The following is a 13706-nucleotide window of genomic DNA, read 5'->3' on the forward strand; positions in this document are numbered from 1 at the left end:
ATCTCCAACCGGCTCTAGACTAACTGATGCACACTTGCATCACTTGTTTCAACTAGCACTGACAAATATGGAACCGGACATTGACCATCGCATTAGCCAAAAGTAGGCCCATATTTCCCATTAAAATACTGGTAAGTTTGTTGATTTAACTTTACTTGTTCTTTATTTTAAATATTATATTTGTTCCCATTTTATTTTTTTACTTCAAAATAAGATATGTGCAGTGTGCACAGGAATTTGTTCAGTGTTTTTTTTTTTTAACTATAGTCCGGCCCTCCAATGGTCTGAGGGACAGTGAACTGGCCTCCTGTTTAAAAAGTTTGAGGACCCCCAACCTAGAGTATTAAAGTATATGGGAGGAAATATTTTCTTAATTTCCATTTTGGATCATGCAATGACAATACACAGGACTACAACAGATTTTTGCAGGTTCATTTTGTATTCTGCTAATTGGCTAAATTCAACTAAAGGGCAAAACCTACATCTTCTACCCCTTGGTGTAGAGCAGACTTCTAAATGTTCTTTACTCAGGGAGTGTGTGGAGTTATTTGGGTTTTCTACATATAAAATCATTGATTCTGTGAACAGTAGTAATTTTTCATCTTCCTGTTCAATTTGGATGTCTTTTATTTCTTTTTCTCACCTAATTACTCTGCTAGAACACCTAGCACTATGTTGCATAGATGTGACAGTTAATTCAAAAAAATTTTTTAATATACTGAAAAAATAAAAAATATCGTAAATTCTGAGGTGGGGCTCGGTGCCTGTAACTCAGCAGCTAGGGCACCGGCCACTTACACCAGGGCTGGTGGGTTCAAACCCAGCCCGGGCCTGCCAAACAACAATGACGACAACAAAAAAATAGCCAGGCATTGTGGTGGGCACCTATAGTCCCAGCTTCTTGGGAGGCTGAGGCAAAAGAATCACTTATACCCAAGAGTTTGAGGTTGCTGTGTACTGTGACACCACAGCATTCTACCGAGGGCAACATAGTGAGACTCTGTCTCAAAAAAAATAAATAAATAATAAATAAATAAATAAATAAATTCTGAGGGAGAAGGATCAGTTGAGGCCAGGAGTTCAAGACCAGCCTGTGCAAGAACAAAACCCCATCTCTACAAAAAATAGAAAAACTAGCCAGGTACTTAGCAGGCTGAGGCAGAAGGATTGCTTGAGCCCAGGAGTTTGAAGTTGCAGTGAGCTATGATGACACCACTGCATTCTACCCCCAGGCAACACAGCAAGATCCTATCTCAAAAAAAAAAAAAAACATTAAAAATTTACACTACATATTTAAACCTAAATACAAAAATGTTATTATTATACAGTTATAAATACATAACATACAAAATGAGAAAATAATAATAAAATAAAACTAACGATATACAAATTATCTTCTCTAACTATAATAAGATAAACTGAGAAATAACAGAAAGAAACTTAAAAATTCATGAATCTGTGGAAGTAACACTCACCTAAACAATGAAATGGTCCAAGAAGATATAACAAGAGAAATTAGAAAATAGACAATGAATGAAAATAAAACACAAAACGGGTGGCACCATAGCTCAGTGGGTAGGGCACCGGCCACATACACCAAGGCTGGCAGGTTCGAATCCAGCCCAGGCCAGATAAAAATCAACAATGACCACTGCAACAAAAAAATAGCTGGGCGTTGTGGCGGGCGCCTATAGTCCCAGCTACTTGGGACGCTGAGGCAAGAGAATCACTTAAGTCCAAGAGTTTGAGGTTGCTGTGAACTGTGATGCCGTGGCACTCTACCGAAGGCAACATAGTGAGACTCTGCCTCAAAAGAAGAAAAAAAAAAAAAGGAAAGTATTGAAACGCTGAGGTTGTATGAATCCCATATCCTGGGTTCTGCCACCATCTCACATCATAGCCAGCTGGGGTTGCTGTTTAGAAAATTTCAAAAGAATAGATTGGGTGTCAATTCCCAAAGAAGTTTCTGGTGAATAACGCACAGATGGGAAACTTAGAGCTGGAAATGGGTACAATGCTGGCCCTATAAAGACATGATGCTGACACCAAGGATTAAGATCCCCTATTGAGATGCCACTGGGGGAAACCATTTGGAATGCTTTTTATGTTTCAGAAGCACAGAAATCCCAACCACCTGACCTGAGGAAACTGTTATAAAGTCAAAGACAGACTGTAGCAGTGCCCTCCCCTTTATCTAGTGGTGGTTGTGAGGTAAGGGTAAGTTTGGCCTTAGACGAAACCCTGTTTTATAATATCACAAGAGGTTGCCAAGAAAGGGCGGTTGGAGGCCAGCATTCCTTTTTCCCAGTCCTTCAATTCTTCCAAAGAGTGATCCCATGGTGGTAGAAAGAAGTGTTGTATCAGATTCATGCAAAAATAAAACATACTGATATGGGGTTAAATATGCTAAGAAAAGCAAGAAAATAATGTTACAATCCATAATATTGGCCCCATCTGGAGAAAGATGGGATAATTTGGCCTCTAGGAATCATTTCAAGTGGGGCAACAGGCAACAAGTCTTCAAAGTCTTGGCCTGGTTGTCATCAACTGGACATTCCCCTTACAATGTTTCAGTTGATGGCACAATGCAAACTCAATAAACAAATCTCAATGCATTTTGAATTACTAGCAATAAACCTTTGAAAGCAAATTTTTATTTTATTTATTTATTTAGTGTGTGGATATATTCCTTTATTTCTGCAAACACTAAAGTAGAAGACTGAGGTAAAGAAGAGACATTATTAGTTATTCATTTCAAGGTATCTGTGTACTGTATACAAACAAGAACAAAGAATAATACTTGTATTAAGCATATTAGTCACTGTGCAGTAATGGAGACCAATATGTATCATAAATAAGTATTAGATTACTAACTACTAAACAAGTTCCTCAGGTCAGATAGATTCAATCATTTCTTTTTCTGAGCAATTCCCTTTTGCCATAAACTACAGAGAGGTAATTAAAAGAAACATCATTGGAGAGTTGAATCCTATCTAGCCAGATTTTGAGCTAGAAATTTAGCCCTAATATGAATTAAACTGTGTAGATACCCTTAAAGAATATATTCTAGTGCAGGTATGGTGGCTCATGCTTGTAATCCTAGCACTCTGGGAGGTTGAGACAGATAGACTGAGCTCAGGAGTTTGACACTGGCCTGAATAAGAGTGAGACCTCGTCTATACTAAAAATAGAAAAACTAGCTAGGCATTGTGGCAGGTGCCTGTAGGCCCAGCTACTCAGGAGGGAGGCTGAGGCAAGAGGACCTCTTTTTTTTTTTTTTTTTGAGACAGAGTCTGACTTTGTCACCCTCAGGTGCTGTGGCATCACAGCTAACAGCAGCCTCAAACTCTTGGGCTTAAGCGATCCTCTTGCCTCAGCCTTCTGAGTAGCTGGGACTACACACGCCTGTCACAACAACAGCTATGTAATTCACCAATTTTACTACACTTTCTTACAGAAATGTACATGTATTCATTTATCTGCATGGAAGAGTAATTTTCCCTATTTCTCTGATATTCTCGTCTAGAGCAGTATTCTTTTTTTTCTTTTAGACAGAGCCTCAAGCTGTCACCCTGGGTAGAGTATCATAGCATCACAGCAAACTCCTGGGCTCAAGAGATTCTCTTGCCTCAGCTGGAACTACAGGTACCTACCATGCCTGGCCATTTTTTGATTGTAGCTGTCGTTGTTTGGCAGGCCCAGGCTGGATTCAAACCCGCCAGCTCTGGTGTGTGTGGCTAGCACCTTAGCCACTTGAGCTACAGACGCCAAGCCTAGAGCAGTATTCTTAAGGCTAAATCCTGGAACTCGGAGGGGGCAAAGGCAAGATGGCCAACTGGAGCCAGCTTTCCACAGACAACAACTAGCTTTCAGCCTGGCGGAAAGAGGCTCCCATCCAGAAGGAGAGTTAAAAGACAGAAGTTTAGCAAATAAGCTGATGGTTTGGAGCTGAACCAAGAGAGAAGATTGAAGAACACACACCAACCCTACTGAGGTGAGCTGCAACCCCAAGGAAATGAACAATAGGTACAAAATCCATCGCCAAGCGGACAGGAGTCTCCTTGGTAATGATTTTATATGTAGAAAACCCAAATAACTCCACTCACTCCCTGAGTAAAGAACATTTAGAAGTCTGCTCTACACCAAGGGGTAGAAGATGTAGGTTTTGCCCTTTAGTTGAATTTAGCCAATTAGCAGAATACAAAATGAACCTGCAAAGATCTGTTGTAGTCCTGTATATTGTAATTGCACAATCCAAAATGGAAATTAAGAAAATATTTCCTCCCATATACTTTAATACTCTAGTCCTTCTGACTCCACAGAGCACTGGAACAAGTCATACTCGAGCTGCCAGCAGAACCCTACTATCTAGATACCGGAGACCTTTTGAACTCTCCCACTTGAGACTGGGTGCTGACTGGGACAATGGATTTGGATCTCTTGAACTAGGTCAATCACCCAAGGACTATCCAAAGTGGTACCCAAGGTGTGCAGTTGTGGGAAGGTTTGATTTTCCTTTTCTAGTTGTTGTCTGTGGAGGGCAGGGTGATTTCATTGCTGGTATTTCTCCATGGTTGAGACTTCAACCCAGAGTAACTGATTCACTAGGGTAGGACAGAGACCAGCTGAAAACAAGACGGAGCCACTTAGCCCCACCACACAAAGCAGATCCACAGAGTCTCAGGCTTAGCACTGTACAGGTTCTTTGCAAAGCTTTATGGGAAAAGGTACGGATATCAGTCCCAGCTCTTGGGCAAAGGGCTGGTTAATCACTAGTCCAGGAGCTCCCAACCCAACTTCACCTTATCTGCTCATCTAGCCAAATGGTGAAAAATAATCATGGGGTGGAATCAGTGGAAAAACTCTGGTAACATGAATAACCACAGTAGATCAACTCCCCCAAGGAACAACATGGTGAACACAACAGAAGATCCCATAGAATTTGGATTGCAAATAAGATTAATAGAATGAAGGTAAAGTTGGAATTAGAAATTCAAGGAGCATTTCAAAAGTTGTCTCAAGAGGGCGGCGCCTGTGGCTCAAGGAGTAGGGCGCCAGTCCCATATGCCAGAGGTCACGGGTTCAAACCCAGCCCTGGCCAAAAATCACAAAAAAAAAAAAAAAAAAGTTGTCTCAAGAATTCAATGAATTCAAAGACAAAATCATCAAAGATTTTGACACAGTGAAACAAGAATTTGCAGCCCTCAAAGATCTAAGGAATACAATAGAACAGAATGGAGAAGGAAGAAGTATTTCTGACATGGAAGACAAAGCTTTTGAATGCTCCCAAATGCTCAAAGAGGAAGAGAAGTGGAGAGCAAAAATGGATCATTCTCTCAGAGAGTTCTGGGATAATTTAAAGAAAACTAATATTCACCTTATAGGAATTCCTGAAGGCGACGAGGTTGCTTTGAAAGGCATAGATGCTCTACTTCATGAGATAATGAAGGAGAACTTCCCAGACATGCCAAGAGATTCTGAAATTCAGATAGCAGACAGTTTCAGAACCCCAGCATGAGTCAACCCAAATAAGACATCTCCTAGACACATTATAATTAACTTTGCCAAAGTTAATATGGAGAAAATTCTGCAAGCAGCCAGACACGACAAACCATAATCTATGAGGGGAAGAATATTAAAATGACTGCAAATCTCTCTGATGAAACCTTTCAAGCTAGAAGAGGGTGGTCATTGACTTTTAATCTCCTAAAACAAAATAAATTTCAACCCAGGATTCTGTATCCAGTTAAACTGAGTTTCATTTATGATGGAGAAATTAAATACTTTAATGACATTCACATGTTGAAGAAATTTGCCATACTAAGCCAGCCAGCTCTCCAGAAGATTCTCAGACCTATACTCCATAATGACCAGCACAATCCTCCACCACAAAAGTAAACTCACTCAGAAACTTTTGATCAAATTCCAACTTCCACAATGACAAAGGATTAAAAATGTCCACTGGACTTTCAAAAAACTCAAAACCCAAAATTCTACCAGACTTATCAATATTTACAATTAATGTGAATGGCTTAAATTGTCCTCTAAAGAGGCACAGGTTGGCTGACTGGATACAAAAACTCAGGCCAGGTATCTGCTGCATACAAGAATCTCATCTTACCTTAAAAGATAAATATAGACTCAGAGTAAAGGGATGGTCATCTATATTTCAGGCAAATGGAAATCAGAAAAAAGCAGGTGTTACAATTTTATTCACAGATACAAGAGGCTTTAAACCAACAAAAGTAAGGAAAGATAAGGATGGTCACTTCATATTTGTTAAGGGTAACACTCAACACGATGTGAGATTTCAATCATTAACATTCATGTACCCAATCAGAATGCACCTCAATTTGTAAGAGAGACTCTAACAGACATGAGCAACTTGATTTCCTCCAGCTACATAATAGTCGGAGATTTTAACATTCCTTTGGCAGTGTTGGATAGATCCTCCAATAAGAAGCTGAGCAAAGAAATTTTAGACTTAAAACTTAACCATTCAACAATTGAATTTAATAGACATCTACAGAATATTTCATCCTAACGAAACTGAATACACATTCTTCTCATCAGCCCATGGTACATACTCCAAAACTGATCACATCTTAGGTTACAAGTCTAACTTCAGCAAATTTAAAAGAATAGAAATTATTCCTTGCAACTTCTCGGACCATTGTGGAATAAAAGTTGAACTCAGTAACAACAGGAATCTGCATACTCACACAAAAATATGGTAACTAAATAACTTATACTGAATGAAAGCTGGGTCATAGACGAGATTAAGAAGGAAATTACCAAATTTTTGGAACAAAACAATAATGAAGATATGAATTATCAGAACTTCTGGGATACCATAAAGGCAGTCCTAAGAGGGAAATTTATAGCACTGCTAGGCTTCCTCAAGAGAACAGAAAGAGGAAGTTAACAACTTAATGGAACATCTCAAGTAACTGGAAAAGGAAGAACATCCCAAACCCAAACCCAGCAGAAGAAAAGAAATAACCAAAATTAGAGAAGAATTAAATGAAATTGAAAACAAAAAGATTACACAACAGATCAATAAATCAAAAAGTTTGTTTTTTTATAAGGTCAATAAAATAGATAAACCTTTGGCTAACCTAACCAGGAAAAAAAGAGTAAAATGTCTAACTTCATCAATCAGAAAAGGTAAAGATGAAATAACAACAGACTCCTCAGAAATTCAAAAAATCCTTAATGAATATTACAAGAAACTCTATTCTCAGAAATACGAAAATCTGAAGGAAATAGACCAATACTTGGAAGCACACTACCTTCCTAGACTTAGCCAGAATGAAGTGGAAATGTTGAACAGGCCTATATCAAGTTCTGAAATAGCATCAACTATACAAAATCTCCCTAAAAAGAAAAGCCCGGGACCAGACAGCTTCACATCAGAATTCTATCAACCTTTAAAGAGGAACTAGTACCTATCTTATTCAACCTTTTCCAAAATATAGAAGAAGGAATACTACCCAACACATTCTATGAAGCAAACATTACCCTGATCCCCAAACCAGGAAAAGGCCCAACAAGAAAAGAAAATCATAGACCAATATCACTAATGAATATTGATGCAAAAATATTCAACAAGATCCTAGCAAACAGAATCCAGCAACACATCAAACAAATTATACACCATGACCAAGTGGTTTTATTTATCCTTGGGTCTCAAGGCTGGTTCAATATACGTAAATCTATAAATATAATTCATCACATAAACTATTAAAAAACAAGGACCATATGATTCTCTCAATTGATGCAGAAAAAGGTTTTGATGATATCCAGCATCCTTTCATGATCAGAACACTTAAGAAAATGGGTACAGAAGGGACATTTCTTAAACTGATAGAGCTATTGTCCCTAGAATAATAATCACCACAAAGCCCAGCTTGCACAGCCCCTCAGTGATTTGTCTATGATCTTTTTTTTTTTTTTATTTTGTAGAGACAGAGTCTCACTTTTTATGGCCCTCGGTAGAGTGCCGTGGCCTCACACAGCTCACAGCAACCTCCAACTCCTGGGCTTAAGCGATTCTCTTGCCTCAGCCGCCCGAGTAGCTGGGACTACAGGTGCCCGCCACAACGCCCGGCTATTTTTTTGTTACGGACTGAGCCACAGGCGCCGCCCTGTCTATGATCTTAAATCAATGAAAATGAAATGGTGAAATACTGTTAATTCCTGAACAGTGTTGAAAGAATAATGGGATATCAGAATGCAAAAAAAAAAAAAAAAAAACTGATAGAGGCCATCTACAGCAAACCTACAGCAAATATTATATTGAAACCAATTTATATCTTTCATATGAAAGCTATAACCCAATTATAGCCCAAGAAGAAGGGGAAAGGGGAGAGGAAGGGGATGGGAAAGGGGAGGATGGGTGAAGGAGGGTAATTGGTGGGACCACACCTATGGTGCATCTTACAAGGGTACATGTGAAATTTACTAAGTGTAGAATATAAATGTCTTAACACTATAACTAAGAAAATGCTGAGAAGGCTATGTTAACCAGTTTGATGAAATATTTCAAATTGTATATAAAACCAGCACATTGCACCCCATGATTGCATTAATGTACACAGCTATGATTTAATAAAAAAAAAAAAAAATCCTGGAACTCAGCCTGGGCAAGGTGGCTCACACCTGTAATCCTAGCACTCTGGCTGAGGTGGGCAAATTGCCTGAGCTCAGGAGTCTGAGACCAGCCAGAACATGAGCCAGATCCCATCTCTACTAAAATAGAAAAACTAGCCAGGTTTTGTGGAAGGGTGCCTACAGTCTCAGCTACTCAGAAGACTGAGGATTCCTTGAGCCCAAGAGGTTGCTATGAGCTATGACACCACAGCACTCTACCCAGGATGACAGAGTGAGACTGCCAAATAAAAAAAAATCTTGTAACTCCTTCACAACCCCAACCCCCAAAGACTTGTGAAATCTACTACACATGTTCTGATGAAGAAAACAGTTAAGAATTTTTTTTTTTTTTTTTTTTGTAGAGACAGAGTCTCACTTTACTGCCCTTAGTAGAGTGCCATGGCATCACACGGCTCACAGCAACCTCCAGCTCTTGGGTTTACGTGATTCTCTTGCCTCAGCCTCCCAAGTAGCTGGGACTACAGGCGCCTGCCACAACGCCCGGCTAAAAAAACAGTTAAGAATTTTTAACAATGGGCGGCGCCTGTGGCTCAGTGAGTTAGGCGCCGGCCCCATATGCTGAGGGTGGTGGGTTCAAGCCCAGCCCCGGCCAAACTGCAACAAAAAAATAGCCGGGCGTTGTGGCGGGCGCCTGTAGTCCCAGCTGCTCGGGAGGCTGAGGCAGGAGAATCACGTAAGCCCAAGAGTTAGAGGTTGCTGTGAGCTGTGTGACGCCACGGCACTCTACCAAGGGTGATAAAGTGAGACTCTGTCTCTACAAAAAAAAAAAAAAAAAAAAGAATTTTTAACAAGGCTCAGAGCCTATAGTACAGTGGTTACGGCATCAGCCACATGCATGGGAGGGTGGCAGGTTCAAAACCAGCCTGGGCCAGCTAAACAGCAATGACAACTGCAACAAAATATAGCTAGGCACTGTGGCTGGTGCCTGTAGTCCCAGCTAATTGGGAGGCTGAGGCAAGAGAATCTCTTGAGCCCAGGAGTTTGAGGTTGCTGTGAGCTATGATGCCACAGCACTCTACCAAGGGCAACACAGTGAGACTATCTCAAAAAAAAGAAGGAATGTTTAACAAATGGAATATGAAACAATATATTTAATTATTTTCCCTTAAATCCACCTCTTTTTCTCCTCTTTGTAAATACCTTTTTTTTTTCTTTTTTGGAGACAGAGTCTCACTTTGTTGCCCTCAGTAGAGTGCTGTCAGGTCACAGCTCACAGCAACCTCCAGCTCTTGGGCTTAGGCGATTCTCTTTTGCCTCAGCCTCCCGAGTAGCTAGGACTACAGGCGCCCACCACAATGCCCCGCTATTTTTTGTTGCAGTTTGGCCCGGGCCAGGTTCAAATCCGCCATACTCAGTATATGGGGCTGGCGCACTACTCACTGAGGCACAGGCACTGCCATGTAAATAGCTTATCTTTCACCTCTAATGTTAAAGTATATTTTACACCTTTAATGAAAAAGAGTGAACAAATCTTTTCAAGTTGAGTCTACAGTGGGTCAGTGCACACTTGGAACACAAACCTGTCTGACCTAAGTGTGAGATCATCCTATCATACTGGACAGCACACACACCCCACCATCACCCTGGCTCACTGACCACTGTCCCAAGCAACAATGCACTAGGCCCGCCTGTCTGCCCAAGTGCATTTTACTTTTCTGGTTCTTGCACCATCTCAAAGAGGTGAGTTTTTCTTATCCTTTGGGACAGTTTTTCCCCCTTTCTAGTCTAAAAGAATCCAGAGGGCAGAAATCCCTTCAGCATATGAACTAGTATTAAAAGGAATTGAAATGGGTGGGGAAGAAAAGCTAAGTCTCCCAAGGGAGGGTTTTTAGATGATGGGTACACCAGGGGACTCCTTCCAGCTCCAGGACATTCTGCTGTCCCTTAGAGGTCCCGCCCCCAAGCCTCAAAGTGACAAATGAGGCTGTCCTCTGGGAGGAATGAGGAGGCTGACATTTACTGGACCATCCAAGAGACTTAGCAGTCAAAGGCATCTTGGGTCAGGCTCGAGCAGTTCTGAAACCCAGGACCAGGAGGAAACAGGGTTGGCTGACGGCACCTGACCAATGAATTCCAAGGAATTACCACTAAGCAAAGACATTCTGACAAGGCTAGTGCTTAGGAAAGATAAAAAGAGGAGACACACAAAGACTTTTTGTATAGTAGATTTTCAAGAGGTCATTCTCTGCTTTCCTCTCAGGTTCAACATCCACAAACAGAAAACAAATAGTTTCAAAAGAGTCATCTATTGCTCTGTGAAAAAAAAAAAAATTTAAATACGGTGTCGGTCTGAAATAGAGAAGAAAAACACAAATAGCTAACAATGTCGTGAACTGGAGAGGGGAAGTCCGCGACTGGGAATGCCGGGAGGGAACCGGAAATCTAGGGATTTATTCTCAGCCCCAGAAAAAAACTAGACTCCGGGACAGAGTCGTGGCTTTTGAGACCCTGTTTCCGACACTTTTAGAAGACTCAGAGGGAAACCAGTCTCCCCAAGAGGAAAGGAGGGACTGATGACCCCACAGACGCAGCCCCACCACGTACCACCCAAGAGCACGGAGTCGCGACCCTCCCCCGATGACACTCCTGCCGTCACCGCACAATCTGGGGACACGCGGGGCTGCGGCCGCAGAGCTCCCCAAAGAAGGGGCCGCCGCCGAGGTCGCGACGCCGGGATCCGACAGAACGTCGGGTGACCCGGCTACCCAGACCCACCCTGCGGGACGGAGGGACTCTGCGCAGAGCTAAGCTGGCGGCAACTCATATCCGCAGACCCAGAGGGGGCCGCGGGAGGCCCAGGTCCCGCCACAGCCGGCTCTGGCCGGTTCCAACCAGTCCCTCCTCCCTGCGGGAGTACGCCCGGCCTCGCGCACTTACCATTTCCTGGATTCCGGGGTGGCCTGGCGTCTTCTTTACTGCCCGTGCAGGTCACAGAGCGAAGGAGGTGCTGGCGGAGCTACCTAAGCCTCTCAGCTAAGCAGAGACTGAACCCCGACCTTGGTGGAGGCAAGAAAGGAAGACCCCGCGGAGTTGTTGAACGTTGCCCCCTCCCCTCTGTGGAGCTCCTGATTGGACAGTGTGCACGTCCCCGCCCCAGATGCCCTGATTGGATAGTTCTTCAGGTCCCGCCGCATCCTGAGTCACAGGAGATACAATGCTATAAGCTGCTGAGTTGCCCCTAAGATTGACAGGTTCTTGGCCACAGCCTTTTGCAGGCACGGTGATCACTCTGCGCCGGTAGCAATCTCTGTTGGGGAGGATATTTGCATTTAAGCAGAAAGTGTTCAGGCTTTGCAGAGCCGACACTGGCGTCTTTCTGCGTTCATTGTGCCCTTCCTGCTTCTTCCTCCTAGAAACGGGGTCGAACGTTGTCTGCTCAAGGAATTGCAGACTCAGTATCCAGTGGAGCCATCCTCTGGCCTCGGGGCAGAAGGAGCGCCCAGGCCAGGCCGGGCCACAGTAGAACTGGAGGGAAAGGCTGATGACTTTCAAGAGCCAAATTTTGGAATGAGGCTTTTGGCAGCATTAACAATGCTTTATCATACCTTGTAATCTGTTCTTTTTCAAGCAAGAAAATAAAAATGCCAACAAGGAAATAAAACTATAAAATGCGTAGGAAAAAAACTGTAGAGTTATATGGCAGCGATAATCTATAAAGAAATCAATGGGGAAGAAAAGCAAACATGTGAACTAGCTTAGACAAACGGCCTTCTCCACCCACAGCTCACAAGGAAACTGAATTCAAAAGGACAAACATATTCCTAAGCTTGGGAGCCAGACTCTTCATTGCTGAAATGGACCCGCAAAGTAAATCATTCCCTGGTGTTGAGGCAGAAACACTTAAAGAATTAACTCTAAAGGCTCGACATGCTCTTCTATAGCAGGGTATACCCTGCTCACAGTGGGGAAAAGCTCCCTCCTTTAAAACCTTCATTTTCACCAGCAGGACGCTCTAACCCGGAGTCAGTTTAAGCCTCTGACCTAAATAAACTGTCAGATTCATAAACCCCTTCTTCAGGAAACACCCCTAACAGTTCTTTCTCTGAACCTAACTGTCCCAGACTTTATGTATAGAATTATAGTGTGATTCCAGCAACCCTACCACAACCACAACACTGCCCAGAAAACAGCTCCAGGAATCAGAAGTACTATGTCAGGAAGTACAGAACCCCCAACTACATCTGCACATGGGTCCCCTGCTCTGGGGCTTCTTAGACCCCTGCTGTGTCTGTCCTAAGCAGCTGGAGGCCCTACAGGAATGACAATGCCCAGGAAGCCCAAGAGGACCCCCCATGTTCTTTCCTTTACAGCCTCCAGACTGGCCTCCACTTGGAGTCTCTGGCTTCAAATTCTGCTGACCACTGCAGGGAGTTCACTTGACCCACTAAGTAGCACAAAGACTCAAAATCCCAGTGTGGTTTGTTTTCTTTTTGAGACAGAGTCTCACTCTGTCACCCTGGGTAGAATGCCATGGGGTCATAGATCACAACAACCTTGAATTCTTGGGCTTGAGCAATCCTCTTGCCTCAGCCTCCCAGTGGCTGGGTGTAGCTGGAACTACAGGTCCACAATGCCCAGCTAGTTTTTCTATTTTTAGTAGAGATGGGGTCTCACTCTTACTCAGGCTGGTCTTGAACTCCTGAACTCAAGCCATCCACCTGCCTCAGCCTCCCAGAGGGCTAGGATTACAGGCATCAGCCACTGCAACCAGTTGCAATCCCAGTATTTGAAAAAGACACCAGCAGAGTCTGTGCTTTCCTCTTGTGTTTATGAAGTCTGATAGTTAAGTTTGTGAACTCATCCTAGACAATGTGCTATGTACCTCATTGCTGAATATCACCATGGTCCCTCAAAGTACTCCCTTTAGGAAGCTATACACTGATGCCAGCACCTAGTCCATCCTTCAAAGCAATTTTGAAACCCTTTTCCTGGAGGACACACCCAGGTGGTATCTCCTGCTGTATTCTTTGAATAGTCATCACAGCTATTCCCTTATTCCCTTATCATCACATATTACCCTTGATGTCCTGAAT

The 13706-nt window shown here is 42.6% G+C and overlaps 1 protein-coding gene across 1 annotated transcript in view; it reads right to left on the bottom strand.

The window, feature by feature from the left end:
- The window catches only part of ZNF564 (zinc finger protein 564), a 40144-nt gene extending 27924 nt beyond the window's left edge, over positions 1 to 12220 (bottom strand). The window contains exon 1 of the mRNA XM_053585887.1: positions 11551 to 12220. Within this exon, the coding sequence (XP_053441862.1) occupies positions 11551 to 11553 (3 nt within the window). The 5' untranslated portion in view covers positions 11554 to 12220. The remainder of the gene's footprint in view (positions 1 to 11550) is intronic.
- Between the last annotated feature and the right edge of the window lie 1486 nt (positions 12221 to 13706).

This window comes from Nycticebus coucang, chromosome 3 (genome assembly GCF_027406575.1).
Source record: "Nycticebus coucang isolate mNycCou1 chromosome 3, mNycCou1.pri, whole genome shotgun sequence".
Classification (NCBI taxonomy): domain Eukaryota; kingdom Metazoa; phylum Chordata; class Mammalia; order Primates; family Lorisidae; genus Nycticebus; species Nycticebus coucang.